This window comes from Taeniopygia guttata, chromosome 23, assembly GCF_048771995.1.
Source record: "Taeniopygia guttata chromosome 23, bTaeGut7.mat, whole genome shotgun sequence".
NCBI classification, from domain to species: domain Eukaryota; kingdom Metazoa; phylum Chordata; class Aves; order Passeriformes; family Estrildidae; genus Taeniopygia; species Taeniopygia guttata.
The window spans coordinates 3763745-3789499 of NC_133048.1; the positions used below are offsets into that span (position 1 = coordinate 3763745).

The 25755-nt window shown below is 61.3% G+C and overlaps 3 protein-coding genes across 10 annotated transcripts; all 3 read left to right on the forward strand.

The window, feature by feature from the left end:
- Positions 1–785: 785 nt before the first annotated feature.
- PIGV (phosphatidylinositol glycan anchor biosynthesis class V) lies at positions 786–6078 on the forward strand. 5 transcript variants are annotated; one of them, XM_072918058.1, is made up of 6 exons: positions 797–941; positions 1766–1875; positions 3377–3530; positions 4090–5229; positions 5312–5441; positions 5530–6078. In XM_072918058.1, exons 3-6 carry the CDS (start codon positions 3444–3446, stop codon positions 5574–5576), a joined length of 1404 nt encoding a protein of 467 aa, XP_072774159.1. In that variant the 5' UTR covers positions 797–941; positions 1766–1875; positions 3377–3443; the 3' UTR covers positions 5577–6078. The 5 variants fall into 5 exon arrangements, with proteins under 5 accessions (XP_030146454.4, XP_072774159.1, XP_072774157.1 ...); XM_072918056.1 differs by having other exon boundaries at positions 1766–1877; positions 5312–6078; XM_072918057.1 differs by having other exon boundaries at positions 807–941; positions 1782–1875; positions 5312–6078.
- Positions 6079–6786: 708 nt separating this feature from the next.
- On the forward strand, positions 6787–18285 carry ZDHHC18 (zDHHC palmitoyltransferase 18). Of its 4 annotated transcripts, none has more exons than XR_012051843.1 (10): positions 6788–7110; positions 9094–9254; positions 10663–10812; positions 11527–11664; positions 12047–12095; positions 12396–12498; positions 13700–13809; positions 14990–15089; positions 16855–16946; positions 17618–18285. XR_012051843.1 is itself a non-coding variant. In XM_072918060.1 (10 exons), exons 1-9 carry the CDS (start codon positions 6872–6874, stop codon positions 16894–16896), a joined length of 1092 nt encoding a protein of 363 aa, XP_072774161.1. In that variant the 5' UTR covers positions 6788–6871; the 3' UTR covers positions 16897–16945; positions 17611–18285. The 4 variants fall into 4 exon arrangements, 3 of the variants coding, with proteins under 3 accessions (XP_030146458.4, XP_072774161.1, XP_030146460.4); XM_072918060.1 differs by having other exon boundaries at positions 16855–16945; positions 17611–18285; XM_030290598.4 differs by lacking the exon at positions 16855–16946 and having other exon boundaries at positions 6787–7110.
- Positions 18286–20734: 2449 nt separating this feature from the next.
- On the forward strand, positions 20735–22142 carry SFN (stratifin). The gene has a single exon (XM_002194382.7). It carries the CDS (start codon positions 20924–20926, stop codon positions 21662–21664), a length of 741 nt encoding a protein of 246 aa, XP_002194418.3. The 5' UTR covers positions 20735–20923; the 3' UTR covers positions 21665–22142.
- Positions 22143–25755: the final 3613 nt, after the last annotated feature.

Here is a 25755-nt window from a genome sequence, read left to right on the forward strand (position 1 = left end):
CCCGAATCCTGCTCCCGCAGCACTGTGTGCAGACACAGCCCCGTGCACTTCAAACAGTGAAAACCAAGGGCAGAGGTGAGAAATGAGTAAAACAACAACAAAAAGTGTTCGCAGCGTGGCACAGGGGAGCCACACCTGCCCCGACCCAGGCAGCGCAAATCCTTGATGCTTTGGGCCGGATCTGTGCCCAAATCCTTCCATCCAAGGAATTCCTCATAACGCCTCTGGACACCAGTCGCTCTGCTGTTCCGCACTTCTTTGACAGCAAAGAAAACGTGAGTTCTCCCAAGGCTGATGCCCGAGAGCGCTCAGAGAGTCTCCTCAAGGGTTTTCTGAGGGCTCCGGCCTGGGGAGAGCGCGAGTTTTCCTCTTTGCTGGCAAAGGCCGGTCAGAGAGAGGCGTTTGAGGGACTCCTCGGGAACGGGAGGGTTCGGTGCAGGGCGTGAGGGGCGGCGTTCCGCCCGGGCACGAGGGATGCCCGCGGGCTCCCGACACCCCGCAGGGCGCAGCTCCCGCGGGCCCGCCCTGCTGCCTCAGGTCCTTGTGCTGCTGCTGCTGCTGCTGGCGGGGCACAGCCCGGTGCCTGTCCCGGTCCCTGTCCCGGTCCCGGTTCCCCCGCCCGCCCTTAACAAAGATGGCGCCGCCCGCCCCTTCCCCACACGCGCGCGCCGCCGCCGCGTGACGCCGGAAGAGGCGCGGCCGGAAGTGGCGTAGCGGGGCGGTGCCGGGGAACCGCGCGCGCGCTGAGGGGGGGAAAGGGGCCGGGGCGGCTCCTCCCACCGCCCGCCGCGAGGGGGCGCTGCGGGACCGGGACCGGCACCGGGGTCTGAGCCGGGATCTGAGAGCCGGGATCGGCACCGGGACCGGGATCTGAGCCGGGATCGGCACCGGGGTGTCCCCGCCGCCCTCGGCCCGGCCCCGGCACCGGCAGGAGCCTCACGGTGAGGCCCGGAGGGGCCCGGGTCAGGCGCGGGGTCGGGCGCGGTTCGTGTCCCGGGCAGCGCCGTGCGGCCTCGCTGGCGGCAGGAGCGGTACCGGAGGGGCTGGAGGCAGCCCGGGACAGCCCCGTGTGCCCGGGGCCGGTGGGTGCGCGCACCCTCCGGTGGTCCGGTGGCCGCTGCTCGGCACCGGAGCTGTCCGGATCCCGGAGCAGCCCTGCCCCGCACGGCCGGTCCCGCCTGCGAGCGGACAGCGGAGCTCTGCGGCCCTTCCTGCCCGCGTGTGCCGGTCTGGCTACCGGGGAGCGGCGGCGGGACCGGCCCCGGGATGCCGAGAGCTGCCAGGCCCGCAGAGACAGCAGCAGGCAAACAGGATTCCCTAAATCCTGCTGCCTTCCTTTGGCCTCCTGGTTAGAAGGGGTTTTAAAACGTGTTTGGAGATTCTGTTGAGTCTCACAGCAGGCTGGAGCGGTGCCCGGTGCCCAGACCGGGCTGGAGCAGCGCCCCGTACCCGCCCGGTGCCCGGTGCCCGGTGCCCGGTGCCCGGTGCCCGGTGCCCGCCGTGGCGAGCGGCTGCTGCCACCGGCTGGTCCCCGCCCCGCACTGCGGCCGCCCGGCCCCGCCGCTCCCGTCCCCCCGTTCAGCCGCCTCTGCTCCGTCCCTGTCCGCATCCCTCCCTCTGCGCCGCCTCCGAGCTGAGCTTCACAGCTGAGGGCCGAGGGAAGCGCAGATCCCAGAGAGAAACACATCTTTAATTCAGGCTTTGCATCTTTTTCTGCTGGAGTATTTTTAACGCCCTTCTGCCTCTCCTTTTTGTGTTGGTGCAGGTGTCCTTTCCCATAGGATTTTTGGGGCAGAGCCATTCCCGACGCTGTGTTCTGGATCCAAACGGGGCTCGTGGGCTGCAGCTCTTTTGAAGGCTTTGCTCTGTCACAAGGTGTGCTGCGTCGTGACAGGAACAGGCTTTTTAAAGCTGTTTGCTTTGAGCTCTCTTGGCACATTCAGGCGAGGCTTTTTCTCTGCTTTTTGTAAAAACTATATTTAAAGTGCCAGGACAATTTTTGCCGCTGTGCTTTAATAGGATTTGCAGCTGTGAATGTGCTTTAAAAGAGTTTACAGCTGGGTTGAAGTGTCCCCTCGCTTCAAATAACGTCACAGCTTCGTGGTGCAGGAGAATGTGCCTCTCACCAGTGGCTTTGCGAGTGCTGGGGAGCACAAGGGGAATAGGAGCAACCCAAAACTTTTATTTGTGGTTAAATAGGAATCATAATAACCCTGTGGTTGAGGGTTGGAGCTGTCAATGAGCCAGTCTGGATCTTGGGTCTTGCCTTGCTGATGATTTGCTCTCTGTCCTCTCGTGCATTTTCGGCCTGGCTGGGTTTTTTCTCCACAATGCAGTAGGAAAATGTCAGTGATTTTAGGTTGTGGAGCGATGGATTTGGGGATCTCTGTGTGTTACAGAGTGCTGGAGCAGACAGGAGGGCAGGATGGGGTGTCACTGGGACCCGGCGAGAGCTGCGGGCTGTGTGTTTCTCCAGCTGAAAAGCAGTTGGGGGCTGGGGAGCCAACGGAAGAAATGTTTTATCTTAAAGAGCTGCACAGCAGATCCTGCCCGCCTCCCGTGGCTCGGGGCCAGGGGGTCAGAGCTGGGCCACCACGGCACCCAGGACATGTAGACACTGAACTGGGAGGCTCCACAAAGAGGTTGAAATCCCTCAGGCGAGGTTTGCAGGGAGGGGAGGACGGGTGGATTCAGAACGTGCAGTGTGCCCGGCGGGCAGGTGCCAGGAGCTTTGCCAAAACACTGGAAAATTGCAGGTGGTGAGGGTGGAGTGGCACAGGGTTTGTGTCCTGCCTGTGCTGGGGGAAGCTGTGTGCCGGAGTTCCACCCTGCTCTGGCAGAGCTGTGCCATGCAGCCAGCTGAGTAAATCCATTCCTGGCTTCCCAGGGGCAAACACGGAGCAGGAGAGAGGAGGGAGCTCCTGGCAGCCCTCCTGCTTACACGGGGGTTACACTCAGAGTCCACAGGAATTCTGTCTCCATTCCAAGGAAAAGAGGCTTAAATCCCATTCACAGCGTTGGATGTGTGTGAGGATGCTTGGCTCCAGCTGCTGGAGTTCCTGCTGAGGCGGGAGCAGCCTGTCTGCTCCAGGGATTCGCTCCAGCCCGGGGAGGAGTGGGCTCAGAACATGCTGTAGCCTCTCTCCCTCAGTGTCTTGGCCAAGGTTAACAAGTCAGGGATTTTTTTTTTTAGTAGGAACAATATCAAAGAGGTCTCTGCGTCATCTCCCAGACCCGTGATCTCTTCCATAAGTGACTTTCTTGTTCACAGAGACTTGCACCTTTCAAGCGTCTGACAGTAAATAAAGGCACAAAATTCACAAATGAGGCTGAAGCCAGAAATCCCTTTCTTTGTCCTCTGTGTTTGCCACCCCAGGATTCCCACACTGGAAGGAGAATTCCCCTGGCCCCGGTGACCTCCTGAGGCAGTTGCTGGGTGTGGGATGGAGCGGTGGAGCAGGGCAGACCCCCAGCTCCGAGAGGTCGTGTGGTTCGCCCTGCGCTGCCGGGCCCTGGCGCTGCTGCTGCAGGCAAGTCTGTCCTCCAGCCAGGGAGGCTCTGCTGGGGTTTGCTCCCTTCAGTACCCCTGGGATCCATGAGCTGGTTCTGCACAATGTGGAAATCAACTTCTCTGGAGAGCCAACAGAGCGTCTGCAGCCAGGGGTTTTACTTACAGGTTGCTGTTAAGTAAAATCACGTTAATTTCCTTGTAACTTGCTGTGTTTTCATGCTGCTGCTGCAAGAGGCTGGTTTGGCTCCAAGTGTGTTTATCCACAGAAAAGGAACAATAATCTCCTCCTGTACATTCCTCCCAAGTCTTGTTTCCAGAGACATCCTGCTCTGGGCATGGGAGAGCTTGGCTGTGCCAGCCAGCACAGAGCGCAGTCATAGCCATGAGCAGCTTTCCCCGCTTTGCAGGGATTCATGTTGGATCCCAGAGCGTTTCTCTGTCCAGATGTCAATACCCCAAAAGGTTCCATCTGCCCCTTTTCACAACCTCGTGAGCATCGTGGGGTCCGGCCTTGGTGCCAGCAGGAGCTCTCCTGCCCGGTGCTCTCCTCCAGCCCGCACCCCTCTCTTGTTTTGCAGGCCGTGTTTAACCTGCTGGTCCCGGACCACGCTGCCGACGCCTTCTCTCCGCCGCGGCCGGGCCCGCCGGGCCCGTGGGACGCGCTGGTGGAGCGGCTGCTGGGCGGGCTGGGCCGCTGGGACGCCGAGCATTTCCTGTTCATCGCCGAGCGCGGCTACCTGCTGGAGCACAACTGCGCCTTCCTGCCGCTCTTCCCGCTGGGGCTGCGGCTGCTGGCCGGGCTGCTGCCGTGCCCGCTGCAGCTGCAGCAGCGCAGCCGGCTGCTGCTGGCGGCCGCGCTGCTGAACGCGCTGCTGTCGGCGCTGGCGGCCGCGGCCCTGCTGGGCCTAGGCCGGGCCGTGCTGCGGCGGCCGCGCCAGGCCTTCCTGGCCGCGCTGCTCTTCTCCCTCAGCCCCGCCGGCATCTTCATGGCCGCTGCCTACTCAGAGAGCGCCTTCGCCGTGCTGGCCTTCAGCGCCATGTGGCAGCTGGAGAAGGGGCACGGCTGGCGCAGCGGGCTGCTCTTCGCCCTGGCCGCTGCGGCCCGTGCCAACGGGCTGGTCAACGCCGGCTTCGTGCTGTACTGGTGCGGCAAGCGCTTGGCACTGCAGCTGCAGCGGGGAGCGGCGTTCCCCGTGCTGTGGAAGCGGGCCCTTGGCCTGGCATCTTCGGCAGCCCTGCTGTGTGCCCTGATTTTCCTGCCTTTTGTGGTGTTTCAGTACTACGCCTACGTGAGGTTCTGCGAGCCTGGCGCGGGGCTGGGCCAGGCCGTTCCCGAGCCGCTGCTGCAGCTGGCACGGGACAAGGGCTATCGTGTGGCAGGCGTGGCTGGGGATAAACCCCCTTGGTGCTCCCAGCGCTTCCCTCTGGTCTATTCCTATATCCAGGACACTTACTGGAACGTGGGCTTTTTAAGGTACTTTGAGCTCAGACAGATCCCAAATTTCTTGCTTGCTCTGCCTGTCACCCTTCTGAGCTCATGGGCTGCCTGGACCTACGTCAGCACAAACCCCCGGCACTGCCTGACTCTTGGTCTAGAGAGGAGTAAGAGTGAAGAGAGAGGAAAGGCAAGAGATGGATTTTGTGGCCCTGCTGCCTTCGTGTACGTGGTCCACAGCACGGCCCTGCTGGCTTTTGGGTTCTGCTGCATGCACGTGCAGGTAGGACGGGGGATTCCTTGTGGGGCTGGGGCAGTGACAGCACAGCAGCCGGGGTGATTTCTCCTCTGCCTGTTGTCTCCAGGTGCTGACCCGGTTCCTTGGCTCCTCCTCTCCCATCCTGTACTGGTTCGCAGCTCACCTGCTCCAGGAACACGAACCTTTACTCTGGAGCACAGGGGCTGATAAGCCAGCCTCTGGGAAGGCTCTTCTAGGTAAATCTCCCAGTTCCTGTGGGAAAGGGACCTCGGACAACCCCGTTGTGAGGCTGCTGCTGAACTGGCGATCGATTACCCCCCTCAGCAAGAGCATCCTGGGCTTCTTCCTGGGCTACTGGCTGCTGGGGCTGATCCTGCACTGCAACTTCCTCCCGTGGACGTAGCGGGCTGTGCTGGTGGGACAGGAGCTCGGCTCAGAACTGAAACTCACCTGCTCTGAAAGCCTGAGGTGGCTGTGGTGACGCTGTTGTTGCAGTTACAAAGGTGTTACTCCTCCGTTGCCACGTCCCAGGCGGGATGTTCTCTGTGGTGTGATGCTGCAGCATGCTGCCCCACTCAGCTGGCATTGCTGACAGCCAAAATTCCCATCCTGTGCCTGGGATGGGGAATGCACCTCGGTTCCTGCCTCTCCTGGGGGAGATGATGGCAGGCACGGATTTGTGGAGGATGCTGTGATGGGTTTGGGGATTGCCTGGGATGTGCTGTGGGCACGGCAGGAGGGTCCAGCTGCCGTGTGCTGCTCAGACTGTTCCGCTTCCTTGCCCATGGAGCCAGGCTGGGCAGGGGCAGGCGCGGGTGGCGGGCACTGCGTGGGCACATGCACGACCCCAATAAACACGGGAAGGTTACCAGAGAGGCGGCTCGGCCCGGGGCCGGGATTGGGAAGGGGCCGGAGTGGGGGTCACGGTTCGGGGGTCGGGGTCGGGATTGGGGGTTGGGATCGGGATCGGGGGTTGGGGGTTGGTATCGGGATAGGGGCCGGGATCGGGGTTGAGATACGGGCCGGGATCGGGGTCGAGATACGGGCTGGGATCGGGATCGGAGGTCGGGATCGGGATCGGGCCGGGATTGGGGGTTGGGATCGGGGGTCGGGGGTCGGGGGTTGGTATCGGGATAGGGGCCGGGATCGGGGTCGGGGTTGGGATCGGGGATCCGGGTCTGGATCGGGATTGGGATCGGGATCGGAATGGGGATCCGGGTCTGGATCGGGATTGGGATCGGGATCGGGGGTCGGGATCGGGATGGGGATCCGGGTCTGGATCGGGATTGGGATCGGGGGTCGGGATTGGGATCGGGATGGGGATCCGGGTCTGGATCGGGATTGGGATCGGGATCGGGGGTTGGGATCGGGATTGGGATCGGGGATCGGGATCGGGGGTCGGGATCGGGATCGGGATCGGGATCGGGATCGGGATCGGGATCGGGATCGCGGCCGGGCTCCGCTCCCGGTGTGGCGGCGGGGCCGGCAGGGGGCGCTGCGCGGCGGGGCGGGGCCGGGCTCGGGGCTCGGGGCGGGACCGGCGGGGCCGGGCCGGGCTCGGGGCTCGGGGCGGGACCGGCGGGGCCGGGCCGGGCTCGGGGCTCGGGGCGGGACCGGCGGGGCCGGGATCGGGGCCGGGCCGGGCTCCGGGCGCCGCGGCGGGGCCATGAAGGACTGCGAGTACCGGCAGATCCCGCCCGGGGCGGCGGGCGCGGGCGGGCCGGCGGCGCCGGGGCCCGGAGCGGCGCGGGCCGGAGCGGTGCGGCCCCGCAGGAAGTGGGAGGTGTTCCCGGGCCGCAACCGCTTCTACTGCGGCGGCCGCCTCATGCTGGCGCGGCACAGCGGCGTCTTCGCCCTCACGCTCGGCCTCATCCTGGCCACCAGCGGCCTCTTCTTCGCCTTCGAGTGAGTCTGGCCCGGCGGGCCCGGGGCCGCAGCGCCGCGCACCGGGACCCCCGAGCCGTGCGGGCCCGTGCCTCGGGCCTCCCCCGCCACGGCCGGGCTGTGGGCAGCCGGGCTGAGCCGGCATCCCACGCTGGCCCCTGCTGGGAGGGAGCTGGGCTGGGGCCGCCTTCCCCGTGGGATCCCCGCTGTGCCTCCTCCCCGCTGCCCCCCGAGCCCTTTCCCACCGTGCAGCCCCCAGACCCCCTTTGCAGGCGGTCAGTGCCCCATCTCCTGTGCCCAGATCGGTTTATGGGTCGTTCTGCGCCTTGTTTGCTCAGTCTGGCCCCAGGAAGGGGTTTAAGGTCCCCCTAGGATGCCCCCCCGGCCTCTAAATACAGCCCCCAAGCCTCTCCTTTTGCTCCCAATAAGTGAATTGGCCCAGAATTGCACCCGGGAAACCCCCAAGGCTCGTGGGCTTTGTCCATCGCTGGGATCTAGGAACAGTGTTTCTTCTAAAGGTTGAAACCATTCGGGGTCCCCCCTCGAGAGTCTGCACTGGAGCTCGGCCCCCTTTGTGCAGCAGAGTCTGGGGAAGAGGGAGCTGCATCTGCCCAGTCCCCTTTCCTTGGAAAGCTGGTCCAGGGAAGCTCCCTGCTCCTGCAGCCGGAGGGAGGGGAGAGCCAGGAGCCTCCCGGTGTGTCCTGTGCTGCCCCGGGGCGCTGCAGAAGGAGCACCCTGGGTTCCTGACACCTTGCAGGGTTCTGGTGAGCTGCCTCCGTCTCTGTCCCGGGAGGGACGGGAGCCGCTTTTCCCTGGAGCGGGGGCCACGCCTGCCTTTGGATCGCGGCGTTATCCTTGCAAGTCTCGGAGTGAAGCTGCCCGAGCCTGCTGGTGGGGAGATGAAAGTACTTGATCGGATTAGAGGTTCTGAGAAGTCAGATGAGCTGAAAGGGACAGGCAGCTGCGGGCAGCAGGCACAGCATCCCGATGGAAAAACCCCTTTCTCAGCATCATCCGTGCCCTGACAGCTCTCTGCCAGGTCGGGGGCTGACGGGCAGCTCAGCACAGTAGCGGCTTTGTGTGGCCAGGCAGAGCACACAGGACATCTGCTCTGCCTCCCTTCTGCCGAGTCACTCTCTGGTGCTTGAAGATGCCCTGGGGCTCTCCCAGGTTGTTATTTTAGCAGGATGCTTCTGTTGCACAGGCTCCAGTTTGCTGGGTGTACAGCAAAGACATCTTGTCTGTGTCTGTATTTCATGGTTTCTGTGGGGTAACCTGGCACAGGGTTCCCAGAGCAGCTGTGTCTGCCCCATCCCTGGAAATGTCCAAGGCCAGGCTGGACGTTGGGGCTTGGAGCAGTGTGGGAGAGTGGAGGGTGTCCCTGCCCATGGCAGGGGTGGCATGGGATGGGATGGGATGATCTTTAAGGTCCAAACCAAACCATTTGGGGATTCTGTGATTTCTCTGATTTCTTGTTCCCTGGTGGGGCAGAGTGGGCTCTGGAGGTTCTCTCAGGAAAGGGCTGACGACAAGCTCACAGTCTCTCCTTTCACAGACCTTTCTGTCGCTGACTGAGGGGCTCAGGCTTGGACTGAAGGGGTTTTGTTGCTTGGTGGGTGCTTTGTTCTGGACAGCTGAGCTGGGGAGGTGAAACAAAAGTTCCTTAATCCTCTCAGAGCACTGCAGAGCCTGAGCACTGCCTGCAGCCCTCAGGACTGGGGCAGCCCATGCTGTGCTGGCTCTGGGTGCTGATCAGTCCTCTGCAGGAGGGGACAGTGGCTCTGTGTGTGCAGGGCTGTGTCCTCTGCTGTCCTCAGCTGCTGCCTGCGGGTAACGGAGCTGCCCTGGTGTGGGGTGTGATCCCACCAGTCCCCATCTCTGCCAAAACAGCCCCAGGTCGGCTGCTGAGCCCACTACCCTGTGACAGGTCGTGGTGTGATGTCCCAGCTGACAGCGGGTCTGGGCACTGATTGATAACAATTCCTTTTATTTATCTTTTCACAGCTGCCCCTTCCTTGCCAGCCACCTGACCCTGGCCATCCCCATCATTGCTGCCATCCTCTTCTTCTTCGTCATCAGCTGCCTGCTCCAGACAAGCTTCAGAGACCCCGGAATCCTGCCCAGAGCCACCCCCAGCGAGGCTGCAGACCTGGAGAAGCGAATTGGTGAGAGCTCTGATCCCTCTCCTGTGTGTGTCTCTGCACCTTCCGGGCTCAATGAGGCCCCTGCCTTGGGTCTTGTCTCCTTAAGGTTTGTCCACAGGGGGAGAAAAATCCAGAGTATCAGATTGTGAGGCTTGACAGTGCTTACCAGTCGTGATGAGAGGTGCAACAAGCTCCTCTGGCACAGCAGGCAGTGCCTCAGAGATCTGCAGAGCAGCTCAGGTGCTTTTTGCTCCTGTTCAGTCCCAGTGCTTTCCCAGGCAGCAGAGTTGAAGGATAATTAATGCTTTTTGATATTGCCATTGAGCCTCTGTGCTGCAAGGTGTTCTTTAGAGTAGGCTGATGTTTGTCCTCTTCTAAAAACTGCTCTGTCACACTGGTTTGGGGACAGCCAAGGAGGTGTTTGCATCCAGGAGCTGAGGTCCTCGTTGATGTGACAGGTTGGAGCAAATGCTTTAGCAAAGCTGATGTGAGACAGCTTGAATCTGTCCCTTTGAAGACAGATGCGAGGCAGTAATTCTACATCTGACTTTAAAAATGGTTTTTAAATATCCCCAGAGTAGTTATCCATGTTTCTATTTATAAGGGCCTAAAGCAGTAATCTGGCTGCAGATGCTGCCTGATGTGCCAGCTGTTACTGCTAATATAATCCACTTATCATCCTCTTAACATGCTCACTGACGCATCAGTATTTTCAAAGAATTCCTCACAGTTGGAAAAGTACTTTTTTAGGAGAAACTAAAAGGAATAACCCCCGAAACTGCAAACATGATTCTGGGGGTTTCCAGCTATTGCTGTGTACAGGAACAGTCTCCAGCCCCCAGAGAATGAATAATGGAGTGCCAGCACACAGAGATGTAATTTGCAGTGCCCCTAAAAATCCTCAATTCAAACCTGGAGGAGGAGGAATCCTCTTGTGCTACGAACACAAAGATGTCAAATTCCAGGGAATCTACTGGAGCGCTTGAGGCCTGCTGCTGTCCTTCCCCACAGTGAGGGAGGCGAGTCCCTGCAGGCTGGCAGTGCTGCAGCTGTGGGGTGACAGGCTGTGTGCTGGCAGTGGCAGGGATGCTCCTGTGGCAGAGCCACACGTGCTTTCACAGCCAGGCTGCCTGTTGTGACCTGCTGGACACACAGAGATGAGCTGGTGTTTGTATATTTGTAAATTCCTTGATGTTCCACAGCACTGGGCATTTACTGCTGCCTCTTGGCATCCCAGCAGCGTCACCACTGAGAGCAAAGACAGGCCGTAAATAACGCTGGAGCTGACTGGAGCTCTTGGCTGCCCACCGTGCAACAAATCCTGTCTTGTGTTCTGTTAAAGCCAGGAGAGCGTGTGCCAGCCCCTGCCCCAGCCGGGGGTGGCACAGGGGTGGCACAGGGCTGTGAGTGTCCCTCCTTGTCCCTGCAGACAGCATGGGCAGCTCCACGTACCGTCCCCCGGCCCGCACCATGGAGGTGGTGATCAACAAGTACGTGGTGAAGCTCAAGTACTGCTACACCTGCAAGATGTTCCGGCCGCCACGCACCTCGCACTGCAGCGTCTGCGACAACTGCGTGGGTGAGCGGGGCTGGGGGAGAGCTGGGCAGTGAGCAGGCATCCTGGGCACCCACAGGCATCACTGATCCAGCCCCTGGCCCTGCCCAGACACCCAGCAATCCCACCCTGGGCATCCCTGGAGTGGTGTCCAAGAGCTCCTGGAGCTCTGGCAGCCTCGGGGCTGTGCCCATTCCCTGAGGAGCCTGGGCTGTGCCAGCACTCTCTGGGGTGAAAACCTTGTCCCAATATCCAGCCTAGCCCTCCCCTGACACAGCTCCAGCCATTCCCTCTGGTCCTGTCCCTCATCATGTCTCTTGTGTTCCTGGACAGATTGCTTTTTGCTTCTCCTGAAGGATTATAAACCAAGATACTGCATGGTCTGTCTCCTTTGCATTTCAATTGAAAGCAGCACTAGTGCAGTGGCTCAGGGCAAGGGGCAGCACATCCAAGACTCCATGGCTCTGTTTTCCCTGGTTTTGGGAGGAGGGTTCTGTAAAATGCAGTGCAGGCCTCCACAAAGACAAGGTTTGCTGCAGGCTCCTCACTGTGTGTGGCCAGGCTGTCCCCAGGCTGGTACAGACACCATGGAAACTTCACTGCTGCAGAGAGGTTCTGCCCTCGGGGTGCAGGGGGAAGATGGGCTTGTAGCCCCTCATTTTGGGGGGCTGAGCAGAGTCTGCTCCATGCTGGGTGTGAGGTGGCAGGAGCCCTCCTCACCTCGAGCCTTTGTTCCAGAGAGATTCGATCACCACTGCCCCTGGGTGGGCAACTGCGTGGGCAAGCGCAACTACCGCTACTTCTACGCCTTCATCCTGTCCCTGTCCTTCCTCACCGCCTTCATCTTCGCCTGCGTTGTCACCCACCTCACCCTGCGTAAGTCCCGGCCGGGAGGGGCACAGCTCTGGGTCCTGCTCCCGTGGGACACAGCACGGGCGGGGTCTGCTCACACCAGGCGAGGGGTTAAAGGGTCCCACAGGGCCTTCACCTCGCTGCAGAGGGGCTTTGGGAGCTGGGGATGGGATTTGCTTCCCCCGAGCAGATGGGCTGCTGGTGCATCCACCCGTAGCCTGGCAGGGAAGGTGACTTTCCCACCAGCCCCAGATCTGCTGGAGCCGTGTCCGTGCACCGACGTTCCTGCAGCGTTCCAGACTGCAGATGTTCCTCGGGCAGACAGATCCACACGGGGTTGGGGTTCTGGCTGGAGGGGCAGGGCTGCCTGCTGGGATGCCATTGCCTGTTCTGTTTTGCTTTGCAGGCTCTCAGAGGGATGGGTTCCTGGCCACTCTGAAGACAACCCCTGCGAGATATCCTTCTGCTGGCAGCAGCTGCTCGGGGTGCCCATCACTGACAGAGGGGGCCAGCAGCTCTTTGCAGGTCACCCTGGTGTCCTTTCCCCAAATTAATTTAGTCCCCTGGCTACCTGGGACTAAGGGTGGGTTTTTTCCCAGTTTGCAGGTTTAGGTGGAAAGGGAGGAGCTGGAGAAAGCTGTGCCCTGCAAACCAGCTCAGGGAATGGGAAGCTTGCCCTAACCTCCCCAGACAATCCTCTGCCTCTCCTTGTGGGATGATTTTGTTCCTTGAGACTTCCTTGACTTCTCTTTCACTATGCTGGAGCTGGTGATTTGTTTTTTCTCAGTCTGGTCCATTTTGGGCCTCTCAGGTTTTCACACTTACTTAGTGGCCTCCAACCTGACTACGAATGAAGATGTAAGTACCTGGATGCTTGTCCTGCTGCCAGGCTGCCCATGACCCATCCTGAGCAGTTTTCAGGGCATTCTTGGCTGCCTCAGTGCAGTTTCACTGCCTGTGATAAGCCAGTGCAGAGCACACAGCCTGTGCCCACGGCTGCACTTTCAGGTGGCTGAGTTAGAACCATCACGTGTTTGTTTTTTCCAGTCTGTTTGTGGCCTCTCTTAAAATTAGGAGTTGTGAGATTAAAAAAGGAAGGCTGGCCCAGGGGAGTATTTGGGTGTGAGCTTGGTGATCTGAATTCAGCATCCCGTGTAACCACGGGTTTCCTCTGAGACCCTGACTGGGCCAGTCCCTTTGTGTCTGGCAGTTCCTCATCTCTAATTAGAAAACAATATACAGACATCTGATGAGATTTACCTTCAAATCTGGGGTGTGCACAGGCTCCAAGGACCAAATGAGTGCCCTGAGTGGGGCAGATTGTATGGAAAAGCAGGATCTGTCTGATCCTCAGAATCAAAATTTGCCCTTCTGGCCAGAAGTACCTGTAATCCTTGCTGGGAGCTCCCAGCACTGCAGAAGCTGTGTTTGCATCCCTTTTGGTTTTGCTTTTTCCCTTTTCCCCTGCACCTTGCATTCAGAGGCGTGGCAGAACTGCTCAGGGCTGTGTGAGTGGAGCTGGCAGTTTGTACCCCAGCACTGGCAGCACCAGTGGCCCGTGGCTCCAGCCTTGTGCTGCAGCTGGGGAGAGGAACTTAAAGAGGAGGAGGAAATGTGCTGGTGAAGGTGCTGGTGCTGGTTGAGTGCAGCCTGAGCAGCTGTGGCAGCTGCCAACCCCCTGTGCCACAGCCGGTTTCGGAGCAGAGCTGGGGCAGCTGCTGGGTGGGGACAGAGGAGCCCCTGGGCTGGGAATCCCCTCGCTGCTGTGCAGCCTGAGGGACCAGGAGCTCTGCTCTGATGGGTGCCAGCCTCGGAGACCACGAGGGGAGCGGCGGGACGGGTGTGTGGCAGATGGTGACAGTGACATTGCTGTGCAGCATGGGGAGGGCACAGCTTGGGAGCTCTGCAGCTGCAGGGCTGCACTGCAGCAGAGGCAGCACGTGGCTGCTTGTGCCTGCAGGTGTCCTCCCTCTGCTCTGGGGCAATCCTTCCAGCCCTGCAAGGACCCACTGTCTGCTCTCCCAGCCTTCCCCTCCTAACCCCTGTCCTTCCCTTTCAGATCAAAGGGTCCTGGTCAAACAAGAGGGGCTCGGAGTTTGCCAATCCCTACAGCCATAAAAGCATCCTCACAAACTGCTGTGCAGTGCTGTGTGGACCATTCCATCCCAGGTAAGAGCCCGTGGCCTCCAGGCACTGGGAATTGCATCCTGCTGTGGGAGAGGAGCCTTGGGAAGGGCAGATCTGTCATGGGCCGTGGCAGCACGAGTACATCTGCTCTGATGGGCAGGGAAAAGCTTCCCACTCTGCAGAGCAAGGCTGCAGATGGATGAGTAGGACATGAACTGTGTTGGAACTGGGTAAATTTGGGTCAGTTGTAGTTATTTTGTGGAACTTGAAGATAAGACGAATCCTGCAGTTGGGTAAGGGGAAGAGCAGCACCTGAGGACTTGGCAGCAGATGGTCAGTCCAGTACAGACACTTCTTGTCCCCATGGCAAGGGTTGCAATCTTGAGGTGACCTTTAAGGTTCCTTTACCCCAAACCATTCCATGATTCTGTGATTCTTAGCACGGTTTTGCTGCTGTTCTCTGAGGCTTGAGCTACTCTGGCAAACAGCCAAGGGAGGTCCCCACCAGTGCAGAGACCCTGGGCTTCAGCAGCACTGAGCTCACCAGGGGTGCCCAGGGTCCTCCAGCAAAGGCTCCTCCTGGCTGGGGGTGTCCCCGAGCACAGGACAGCTGCAGCTTCCTCACGAGATGGGGCAGCTGGGCAGAGCTGGGCCCTGCTCTGCTCCTCACAAGGTGGGCAGTTGGGCACTTCCCCAGCCTGTCCTGGGCATGTGGGGATCCCTGGAGGATCCAGGCTGCAGTCCTGAAGCAGCTTGGTGCTGCTAGCTCGGTGTAACAGCAGCAGAGTGAAGTGTGGTTTGTATTTTGTACCAGGCCCTGCTTTCTCAGGTGTGCCCAGGCTTTGTGGTGGCTTCAGAGGTGCCAAAATGCAGTGCTGCCATTCAGAGCTGGTCAATCTGTGCATTCAGGAGCCAGGCTAGGAGGCTGTGGGGAGGAGAACAGCCTTTTACTCCAGTTTATTCCTCTTTCATGGTGGTTTCGTGTTGTGAAGCCCTTTGGCCAGTTCCCTTTTTGGTTTGTGGTGGCCCAGAGCTCCCTGTGGCTCAGGGTGGCCTGTGGCTCACGGGATGGGGTCTGTGGCTCATGGGATGGGCAGGAACCCTGTGCTCCAGCCTCCTGCCTGTGCTGTGCTCAGCAGCTCCTGGGAGAGGAGCTTTCCCTGGGGCCTGTGGAGCTCCCAGTCTTTGTTCCCTGAACTGCTCTTCCCTTCCTGTTTTCCAGTTTGATAGACAGAAGAGGATTTATCCAGCCAGATGTCGGGACCCCGTCCAGTCCCAAGAGTGAAATCCCTTCCCTTGGAGCCAAAACTGACACCAGCATGGTAGGAGGCATTCCCTAGCAGTGCTGTGATGTTCCCAGTGCCTGCTGTGCCTGCACCTTGCTCCAGCCAGAACCTTCCCCTGTCACATCCTTGGCCTCAGGAGGGACAGCCCTGGGACCCAGAGCTGCCAAAGACTCGAGCCATGCGTTGCCTTCTTTTTTTACATTTATTTATTACTTTTTGTTCATTTGTTTCACTGTGATGTGGCCTGTCAGGGGTTTTGCCTGACAGAGCCCAACAGCTTGTGGGAGCCTTGGACTCGTGCTGGGAACAGAGGGTCCCCAGGAGTCCCCAGAGCCCTGAGCTCCAGGGCACTGCTGATTCCTGCTGGGAACGAGATGGGCCAAGGCTGGGAGGTGGGCACTGACAGATGACCCCACTTGGGCTGGGCTGGAGGAGGTGTCACCTCCCTGGTGTCCCCGTGAGCTCCCCAACACTGCTCCCACCTGAAGGGCTGTTCTGGCTCTCAGGCTGGAGCAGCTTCCCCTTTCCAGAAGCTGCTGTTCCCTGGTAAGTTGGGCTGTTCAGCTGGGAGGACTCTGGCCCCCAGCAGACCTGGAGGCAAGTGGGGATGTCCTGGGTGATCCCTGCTGATCCTGTTTTCTGCCTGGGGCTGTGTTTTGGCCCTGCCAGTTGGTCAGACACGTTTTGCAGCAAGGGCACGAATCAGGGGACCCTCCTCTAACGGGGAATAAGAAACACTCTGTGCTCTGTGACCCTCAGGAGATGCAGGTCACAAGGCTGCAGGGATCAGGTTTGAGAGCTGGAGCTTCCCAGGATTGTGTCCTGTCTGTGGGGGACCAAAAGGCAGCAGAAAGATGTGTGAATTCCTGAGGGTCACACCCTTCCCAGGTGGAGTTTCTCAAGGAAGCAGTGAGGGGGTGCTGGTCTCTGATAAGCTCGTGGTGTGCTCTTGGTTTGGGTTTTGGAACAGCAGAATGTCCCATTACCATTCCAGCTGCTCATCCTTGAGCACCACTCTGCACCCAGGCAGCCAGCTCTGTGTCCCTGGCGTGAAGGCAGAGTCACAAACCTTGTAGCAATACTTGAATCGTGTTATTAAAAGCTGCTGGATATTTTTGCACAATTTGTAGGACTTTTTTCTACGCAGAACATTTTCTGTCCTGTGCAGGGAGCACTGTGCACACTGGCACCAGGGCAGAGGCTCGCAGTGCCGAGCTGCCTGTCAGGTTTCCTTGGATCACACAGACCAGTTTCAGCCTCGGGCAGGGGCAGCACATTTTGGGGGGCACCCAGCCCCCCTGAGTTCACCAGCATCCTGCTTTGTACTCTGCAAGTGCCTGTGCCGGGGGGATGGCAGAGGAGCAGTGAGGAGGGGGTTACCAGGGGCCAGACTCCTTCCTGTTTTTATTTAAACCAGTTTCCTTTGTTACTCAATAAAATTCTATTTTGAAAGAGTTAACTGCTTGGATGATTATTTTCCTCCTTGGAGACAGAAGAGGGCAGGTGTGTCCCGGTGTTTGGCATCTCTCAGGTGCCAGCTGGACTCTGTCAGGCTCAGGCCTCGCCTGGAAACTCCTGGAAGCTCCTGCTGGGAGGGATGAGCAGCAGCTGACGCTGCTGAGACTTGCTGGAGTGAAGGGAATTTGCTGTCCCACATTTCCAGGCTGGGCAGGGGCTCATTTCCTCCCCGCTGTTGTCACCTCAGTGTCCTTTTTCCAGCTGGGATCTGTGCTCCCAGCTGTGCCAGCCCCTGTGGCCCCGTGGCAGGTGTGAGGTGCATAACCTCTGGTGTCTTCCCCAGGAGGATGCCTGCCAGGACTTTGCCATTTCCTGCACAGCCTGACGGGATTTGTCCCTCCTCGGACGTTTGCCCTGATTTCTGAGGGTTGGCTGGTAAGAAAGCGCTTCCTTCTCCCTCTCACCTTCTCCAGCCACCCATCTCGCCCCACTGCATGACAGCTCTGGCCTCGGAGCCCATCTCCCCCAGCTCTGCCCCATCCATCCCACCAGATCCCACCGGCACGGGGGCATGGGGCCGGGGCTCTGGGGGTGAAGGCTTTGCCAGAGGAGGAGAGGTTTGGTTTTCCCTGGCTTTGTGCTGGGCTGCAGCCACTCTGTCTGCATGGGGACATGGTGGGGCACGTGTGGCCAGGGTGGCAGAGGCTCTGCAGCCCGGGGCTGGCTGGAGCCCAGCCTGCCCTGCTTGTGTGAGGAAACCCCAGCCAAGGAGAGGTTCAGTGTTTGGAGGGAACTGTGGCCCCTGGGGCAGCTCTGGACCCCCATCCCTGACCCGTTCTGTGGCTTAGATGATCCCTTTGGCCCCTCTGCCCATTTTCCTCTCTGCAACACCCAGTTCCTCCTCCTGTGCCCAAGGTAAGTTCCTTCAGGGCACGTTGGGATGGCGTGTGTCACCTGTGGGCCGTGAGCCGCCCCTCTGCCCCCTCCTTGCAGCCCACCTGGATGCTCTCCCTGCTCCCGCTGCTCCTCAGCTCCTCTGTTTCTGGCACTAACGCTCTCCTTTTATCTTCCTCCCCTCTCCTCTCCTTCGCTCCGGGCGGATCCAGCGCCACGAGCCGCAGCAGCCTGAGCCTCTCGTGGGGCACCCACGGGAGCCGAGCCCACAGCCATGACCACCTCGAGTGCCTCTGCTCGCCTCCCTCCCTGTCCCGGAGCGGGGGCAGCGGCTGCGGCTCGGAAAAGCTTTTCCAGCCCCGCTCCCCGGCTGGGAGCTCAAAGCCATACAGCCACCGCACCAGCCCGAGCGATGCCGCAGTCCTGCCCGCACCGACCCCGCGGCCGCCGGGGCTCCCCGGGCCACCGGCTGGGCACTCGGTGACCCCGTGTCCCCGCCGTCGGTGCTGGAATGTCGTGGTTGGCGTCCCAACGGGATTTTGGGAGGAGCAGGATCTCTCCAGAGCATTTACAGCCAAGCCGGGGGCACCAGCGCCAAGCCCTCCCAGCCCCTCCAAGCCGTGTGCCAGAGGACTTTCCCAACGGGAATTCGTACCTGGTCAGTTCATCCCTGCAGCCCCGGGCCAGCTCCCCCTGCCAGCCTCATCCCAGCACGGCTCTGGGTTTAGGGGAAGGGGCTCCGGCCCTGCGGCACCTCGAGCACCTCCCCTGGGCTGAGAGCTGAGAGGAGCAGCCAGGCCTGCCCCAGCCCCGTAGGATTCACCGTCTGTTTATGCCTTTTACTTTTGTAAGAAAATTAAAGTTTCTCCTATTTACTGTACTCGGGTGTCTGGCTTTGCTCCGCGGGTGGAGGGGAACGGCTCCTGCCTGGGCAGGCCCGAGCAGAGCCGGGGAAGCCACCGAGGGCTGGCACCACTGTGCCATCAGCCGTGGGGATGGGAGCCAGGAGCTTCCCAAACTGGGCTGTGGCTCAGTCTGGGGCAGGTCTGAGCCATCCGCAGCTCTGCACCCTCCTGTGCAGCGGGAAGGGCCAGGCCAGGCTGGGAAGGAGCAGTGGGCAGTGCCCGCAGGACCCGGGGCACCGTGAGCACCCCCTGGAAAAATGCGTTGTCCGCTGATGTTTTGGGAGCTGGCAGCGTCCGCACAGCCAGGGGGAGCAGCAGGGCTGGGCAGGGTGGCTAGACGGGCTCTGAGCATCGTTCCAGTGCCGCTGGGAATAGCCACGAGCATCCTCTGCCCGCTGCCAGCGCCCAGCCCACGCCTGCGCTCGGCTCAGGGCTGGAGACGTGCCCCGGCCTGGGCAGCGCCCCCGGGGCTGGGGCTAACTGGGTGCCCCTCTCGTCGGGGTGATCACAGAACCACTGAAGGGTTTGGGACGCCCCTTCTGCCGCTGCCCTTCGGCCTTTGGGGTACCCACGGGTGCTCTCCGGGGTGGTGATGCAGCCGAGCTCCTGCACAGCCCCTGCCCTGGGATCTGGGCTCTGCCCTTCACCCACTGCTGCTGGCCCTGGGACTGGCGGAGCAGAGCCTCCCTGAGCCTCCTCTCTGCCAAAATTTGGCAGCAGCTCAGCCCCTGTGGCAGAGGCCGCCTCAGACACCAGACCTGAGGCTGAGCCATCCCTGCCCCACCCGTGTCCTTGCTGGGCAAGGGGGGGATCCCACCGGGGTCTCCTCACGGTTAGAGAGCCCAAATGCAGGGTGAGGCATTTGGGGATTGTCCTGGGCAGGCTGGGAGTCCTTCACCAGGGCTGGGGACTGCAGACCCCAAACCCAATTTATGGTTTTGCTGCCCGAAGGAGTGTGAGCTCACACTAACCCACCCAGGGATTCCTGCCTGTGGTTTTCCAAGGGAAGGAGGTGGACTTTGGCAGGCTGGGTACATTGGGGTGTCCCTTTGGCCCCAGTCCTGCTGTGGGGGGTGGGTTTTGTGCCCAATGGAAGTTCTTGGAGGGTCTCTGTGGGTCTGCCTTGAGTGTTGGGCAGAGGGTGGAAGGCTCCTGCTCACCCATTCCTTTGGGAAGCGCTTTTCCCCGACACCGGGGGCTGAACCTGTTCCCTGCGGATCAGCTCGCCTGGGGAAGGAGCTCCCATTGCTGCACGGGGCACTCGGGGGTACGCCACCCCTGGAGGGGCTGTGGGGACCTTGGTGGGGCTGGAACCCTCACGCTGCTGCCACGGGAGCCCCTCGATGGCACCCCGGGCACCCCAAACCCCAGCGCGTGTCTGGGGCTCGGCCAGGAAGGGGTGAACGGCCCTGAATCCCTTTTTCCTGAACTCCAGTGTGCAGAGCGGGTGATGTGAAGGCTGGGGGTGTTTTCCTGGGCTTGAAGCGGTTGGGAAAAGCATCCTCACGGTTTTCCTGCGTCCTCCATGCCAGCAGGGCTGAGCGAGGCGCGGGGGGATCCCGGGGCGCTCCCGGCCGGGTGTTAGCAGGCAGGAACAGAGCGACGAGTCAGGGAAGAATCACAATCTCCTGGCCTTGGCCCGGAGCCGCCGCCCCACCCTGCCCTTCCCGCACGCTCCCGCACCGAGATAAGGCCGGGCCGGGCCGGGGCCGCGCCAGCGCCCGGCGTGTGCCAACAAGCTCGGAGTGAAACTGCGCGCAAGGCGCAGCTCAGATCCCTATCGGGCCCTGCGCCGCCCCGGAGCGACCGAAAACCGGCAGAAAACGAAGGCTAAAACGCCTCATTTCCAGCTCGGGGGATGCGAAGCGGCGCCGGTGGGACGGGGAAAGGCGGCCCCGGGACGCAGCTGCTGGGGATGGGGTCTCCCCTCGCTCCTGCCACCACGGGGAGTTTTGGGGGGTCCCCACCGTGCGGGGGCTCGAAGGTGACTGCGCCCCGCTTTTTGGGACGGGAGAGAGGTGCGCAGCCTCTGCCTCGGTTTCCCCACCTGTGGGAATAAATACCTGCCCGTCAAGCCCTCGCAATTACCGCCGAGGCAATCACCATATTAAAAACGGCAGTGATATGACTTTTTCGGGGGGGAGGAACCCATTTTGACGAGCGGCCACACCCCGTGGCCCATTTCTCCGGGGTGGGGAAGAGCCGGGCGCTGCCGTGTGTCCCCGTCCCCCCCAAAAGGACAGCCTGTCGCCCTCCCGAGCGCTCTCAGCAGCGCGATGGGCGTTGGCTCTGGGGAGAGCCCCGGGGCACCCACGGGTGCCGCACCCACGGGGAGGGCAGGGCGTTGGCCGCCCCCCTCGCCCCCTCCCCAGCGCCCGCCGCCCGCGGGCGATGATTCACCGCGATTTTCCTTTTAAGGCCGCTCTCGGCGGGGAGGAAGCAGAGGAGGAGGAGGAGGAGGACACTCCTTGGACCTGGCTGGCTCCTCCTGCTCTCGCTCGAGGCTCCGACGCGCAGCCAAAAGCGAATCCCGGCGGCGGCGCTCGGCAGAGGCTCCGACGGCTCCCGGCCCCGCTGCTCGCCCAAGCGTCCGCCCGCGCCCGCGTCCCAGCCATGGCAAGAAACCACCAAGTGCAGAAGGCCAAGCTGGCCGAGCAGGCTGAGCGCTACGAGGACATGGCAGACTTCATGAAGGCCGTGGTGGAGCACGGCGACGAGCTGTCCAACGAGGAGCGCAACCTCCTCTCGGTCGCCTACAAGAACGTGGTGGGCTGCCAGCGCTCGGCCTGGAGGGTCATCTCCAGCATCGAGCACAAAACCGAGGAGGGCGACGACAAAGCGCAGGTGGTGAACGAGTACCGGGAGAAGGTGGAGCAGGAGCTGAACGCCGTCTGCAACAACGTGCTGGGCTTGCTGGACAAGTATCTCATCAAGAAGGACAGCGATACCGAGAGCAAGGTCTTCTACCTGAAGATGAAGGGCGACTACTTCCGCTACCTGGCCGAGGTGGCCAGCGGGGACGACCGCCTGTCGACGATAGAGAAGGCCCAGGAGGCCTACCAAGAGGCCATGGACATCAGCAAAAAGGAGATGCAGCCCACGAACCCCATCCGCCTGGGGCTGGCCCTCAACTTCTCCGTGTTCCACTACGAGATCGCCAACGCCCCCGAGCAGGCCATCTCGCTGGCCAAGACCACCTTCGACGAGGCCATGGGCGACCTGCACACGCTCAGCGAAGACTCCTACAAGGACAGCACCCTCATCATGCAGCTGCTCAGGGACAACCTCACGCTATGGACAGCCGAGTGCGCCGGCGAAGACGGCGGCGAGGCTGGCGAAGAGCCCAAGAACTGAGCGTCCCCTGCCGAGCCGGGCCGGCCCCACCTGCCCCGCTCCAGACCCTTCGGCATCTCTTTCTGGTGGTTTTTTTTTTTGGTTGTCGTTTTTTTTGATTTTTTTTTTTTTTTTTTTCGGTTGGTTTTGGCGGGGAGGAGTCTCAGCTCCCCCCAGCCTGGATACCGGGAGTGGGGGTGGTTTTGGCAGGGCCCCTCCCTCCCTCTCCTCCATCCTCTGCTCTGGGGAGGGGGAAAAGAGGGAGAGGGGGTGCCTCTGTCCCGGAGAGCTGCCAGACCCCAAATATTTAACAATTTTTGCGGGGGGTGTCCAGTTTGGCTTGTGCCAGCTGCAAACCCCCTGTCCCAGAGGGCTGGAGCAGCGGCAGGAGGAGGTGAGGGGCTGGGCCGGGGCGAGGGGGGGTCCGGGCAGCCCCCCCATTCCGGGAGGGGGTCGCGTGTTGCCGAAGCCTCTGTGCTCCAATAAACCTTCTCCTGCACCTCTGCTCTCGTCTGCCTCGTCTCTCCCTGCGCACATGTCCGGGCAGCTCCGGCGCCCGCCTCGCCTCCCTCCGGTCCCAGGGGTGGGGGCAGCCGGGCCCCCAGCACCGGGGGGTGCTCTCGGTGCCCCCCAGCCCCACAGCAAGGTCTGGGGTGAGCTGCAGGGCTGGCTGCTCCACGACGTGCTCAAAGGTCCCCGAGTCTCTGACCTAGCCCGTTAATACAAACCCAGAGTTCCCCAAAACCTGCCCTGACACCCCTGTGTGGGTCCCCAGGTTCTCCCCCACGGCTCCTCGAATTCCAAGGAGGAAAACGCACAAAAGCTGCACGGGCAGCGACACAGGGGCACCCCGGGCTGTCAGCGGGGTGGGGACACCCCTCTGGAGGTGCCGACGCGCTGGGACAGGTGAAAGCTCAGCACTTCTGGCCCTGGCACGGCGCCACGGGAAGGGCGCAGCTCCCTCCCCTTCCCCCCACCAGCGCGTTCCAACATGAAAAATAATTACAATAAAATACAGTCACAGCACCCCGGGCTATGAGCTCAGCAGAGCCAGCAGGGCCGGGCAGGAGCCGGCCTTTGATGGAAGCCCTGCGATGCCGGGAGGAAACGCGCCGTGACTCAGGACCTGCACAGGGGGGACACGCCAGCCCTGAGCCCCGCCACAGCCAAATCCCAGCCTGTGGAGAGCCAGGGAATTGGGGAAATGAGGCACAAGCAGGGCCGTGACCCCCTTGGTGCACGCAGGAGTTGTGGGGTGCCCGGGGAGCGAGGGCCGGCCTGGGATGTAACCGGGGCAGCGCCCGCTCAGCCTGGATGGGGCACCTGGAGCAGATCCCAGCAGAGGGGATGGACCCCCCAGCCCCATCACAACCCCCCAGAGCCCACTGAGGGACCCCAAGGCTCGGCCTCCACCTGGCCCCGAGCGCTGCCGGCCTGGGAACAGCCCCAGACCTGTAATTAGACGGGAAAAACGAGCTGAGGGCTCGGCCACCCTGACCCCGCGGCCTGGGGACACCAGGACTGGTTCGGCTGGAGCTGGCGGTGCTGGTGCCCAGGAAGGGATCACTGGGGTGTCCGTCCGTCCCTGGGGCTGTGGGTTCCCCCGGCTCCCCAGGAGTTAACTGATTTCAACAGCTCCCGAAATTGCGGCTGGGCCGTGTAGGAGGAGGGTGCTCCCCGCTCCCAGCCGGTCTGGCAGCTTTTCCAGGCTGGGAAGGAGGAGGCCCTGGATTCCCGGGACATTCCTGTGAGAGTGGGGAGTTCTCTGGGGTCCTTCTGTCCCCCTGCTTCACACAGGATGGTGGGACTCAGGTAAAGACCAGGGAGGCATCGGGACCTCCATCCCCACCCTCGTCCTTGTCTGGTGGCTGTGGAATGTTCTCGGCATCCCTGAAGGGGAATCCAGAAAATCTCTCAAATCGATCAGTTTTAGTGTCTTAAACGCCCTTAGAGCAGAGGGACGGGTGTCCAGGACCAAGGAGTGTCCCCCACTCCCCCAGCAGGGCCCTGGCACAGCCCCTACAGGGGCTGGTAGCCACGGGGAAAAGGCCACCAAACAGGTCTGTGAGGGCCAGCGGGGATGTTCTGCTACCTGCAAAAGGCTCTGCCCATCCCAGTGGGAGCTGCAGGACCCACAGCCCTGCCTGTCCCTGCCAGCAGCTCTGCCAGCCTCCCCCAGGCTTTGTGAGGCACCCAGACACGGGGAGTGCATCCCCTGCCCTGGGGCAGCCTCCAGCCAGCCGGGCACCCCTGCCTGCTCTGGGGGCTCTGGCGATTTTGGAGAGGTTTTTTATCCCCATTAGAAAGCACTGCTTGATGGGCAAACCCATCTTTTGAGCAGGATGGAGCTGGAAATGAAGGCTGGGAGGCGGGAGGGGGCCCAGGAAAGCTCAGCTCCCTGGCTGTGATGCTGCTCCATGCCCAAACCACCAGGTTCAGGCTCGGTCCCACGGCCAGGGGGGCTCAGCAGGTAGGACCAGCTCTGCAGAAAGCCGGGCCCCCTCCCAGGGATGGTTGGGGTGACTCATCCTGGCCCTTGGCCCCGCCGGTTGCTCAAGCAGGACGGCAGCCAAAGTGTCACCTCCCCGGGCCGGGAGCTGTCCCCTCCCAGCCTGGGGTGTGGGTGCAGGGCCAGGCTGCCTTGCACCCTGCATTTCTCACCAGGGCTCCAGCCTTCCCTGGCCACCCTGGGCAGCAGCAGAATTGTCCCCTCCAGGCTGTGGGTCCCGCTTTAGCCCCCCATCCGTCTGTAAGAAGCTCCTTGGGGCAAAAGCGCTGCAGTTTTGGGGCTGGAGCTCTCTGGGACCTGAGCATTTCCAGCTGGAACACGATCCATGGCCTGAGCTGGGTGGTTTCCATCCCAAGGCTGAGGCTGCAGATATCCAGGGCATTCAAATAAAAAAGCCAAAAAGCCACAAGAAAGCTTTGATGGCTCTTACGTAACTCGGCCTGACCTGACCATACCCTTTTAAGCCACGAAATCTCTCAAAGCCATGAAAAAGCCACTATAAAATTAATATTTTTATGATCCCTGCTCCCACCCCTTCACAGCAACTACAGAGCTCCAAAACAACCAGGACAAGGCCACGGGCCACAGGTGAGGATGGGATTTGACGTTAGATTGGCTTCCAGAGCTTCAGCACTGAAATCCAGCCAGGAATACCCAGGGAAATTCCTGAGCTCCGGGAAGAGCTGAGGCACTGGCAGCACACTGGGATTTGACTTTGATATCTGAAATCTCCGTTTCATTGGGAAGGGGTCTGGGTGAAGCACAAGCATTGTGTGTCTGCATCCTCCTCTCCCTGAGCTCCTCCTGGTCTCCCAGTCCTGACCACAGACTTGGGAGGTGTGGGAAAAATTCATTTTAATTCCGTGCCCAGCTGCCCAAGACCCCGTTCACTTTCAGAGCCACCAAGGATCCAGCCTCCAATCCCTCTGCCAAGGGCCAAACCATCCTGTGAGAAAATCCTGCTGGATTTGATGCAAGATCTTGGGCAAGAGGCGATGCTGAGTCTGCAGAGATCTGGGATCGGGAGTCGCGCCCGCTCCCATCCCGTGTGCAGCTGCCGGGAGGCACTGGAGCCTCCCTGATGTGGACACCCCACTTGTCACCCCCAGCCCCCCTGATGGACCCCCAGCCCTCCTGATCCACCCCCAGCCCCCGATGCCCCCGATGCAGGGGTCGCCGCAGGCAGCAGACGAGGCTCAGCGCTGCTGCCAGGGCTGGGGGGACACGGGCAGGAGGGGAAGCCCTGGGATCGCTCAGAAGAGACCTGGATCTCTGTCCCTGCTGGGAGAAAGCAAGGCCAGGAGGAGGAAGGTGGATGAGGACACGCAAGGCTGCTCCTGGGAAAGGCCCGGGATGCAAACCACGAGCTGAGTCACACAGGGGTTTCTCAGCCAGCACCCCAAAAGCCGAGCTGGTGCTGTGCTGCTCCAGCCCCTGATCCCTGCAGGAGCAGCAGCAGGGCCCTGCCTGCTGTCCCTGAGCCCTCCAGGCAGGGCACAGAGGGACAGGGACAGGGACAGGCCCAGGGACAGGGACAGGGACAGGTCCCACTGGCCGCTCCCAGCACAGGCGCTTCAGCCTCGGGCTCTGGAGCACTCTTGGG

Bases quoted from the DNA above. Each gene is read 5' to 3' on its own strand.
- PIGV (XM_030290594.4), top strand. From the start codon at position 3,444: ATGGAGCGGTGGAGCAGGGCAGACCCCCAGCTCCGAGAGGTCGTGTGG. The intron at 3,531-4,089 runs GCAAGTCTGTCC...CTTGTTTTGCAG, and splicing joins CCCTGGCGCTGCTGCTGCAG to GCCGTGTTTAACCTGCTGGT. The intron at 5,230-5,311 runs GTAGGACGGGGG...TGTTGTCTCCAG, and splicing joins TCTGCTGCATGCACGTGCAG to GTGCTGACCCGGTTCCTTGG.
- SFN (XM_002194382.7), top strand. From the start codon at position 20,924: ATGGCAAGAAACCACCAAGTGCAGAAGGCCAAGCTGGCCGAGCAGGCT.
- ZDHHC18 (XM_030290598.4), top strand. From the start codon at position 6,872: ATGAAGGACTGCGAGTACCGGCAGATCCCGCCCGGGGCGGCGGGCGCG. The intron at 9,255-10,662 runs GTGAGAGCTCTG...TTGTCCCTGCAG, and splicing joins AGACCTGGAGAAGCGAATTG to ACAGCATGGGCAGCTCCACG. The intron at 11,665-12,046 runs GTAAGTCCCGGC...TTTGCTTTGCAG, and splicing joins TGTCACCCACCTCACCCTGC to GCTCTCAGAGGGATGGGTTC.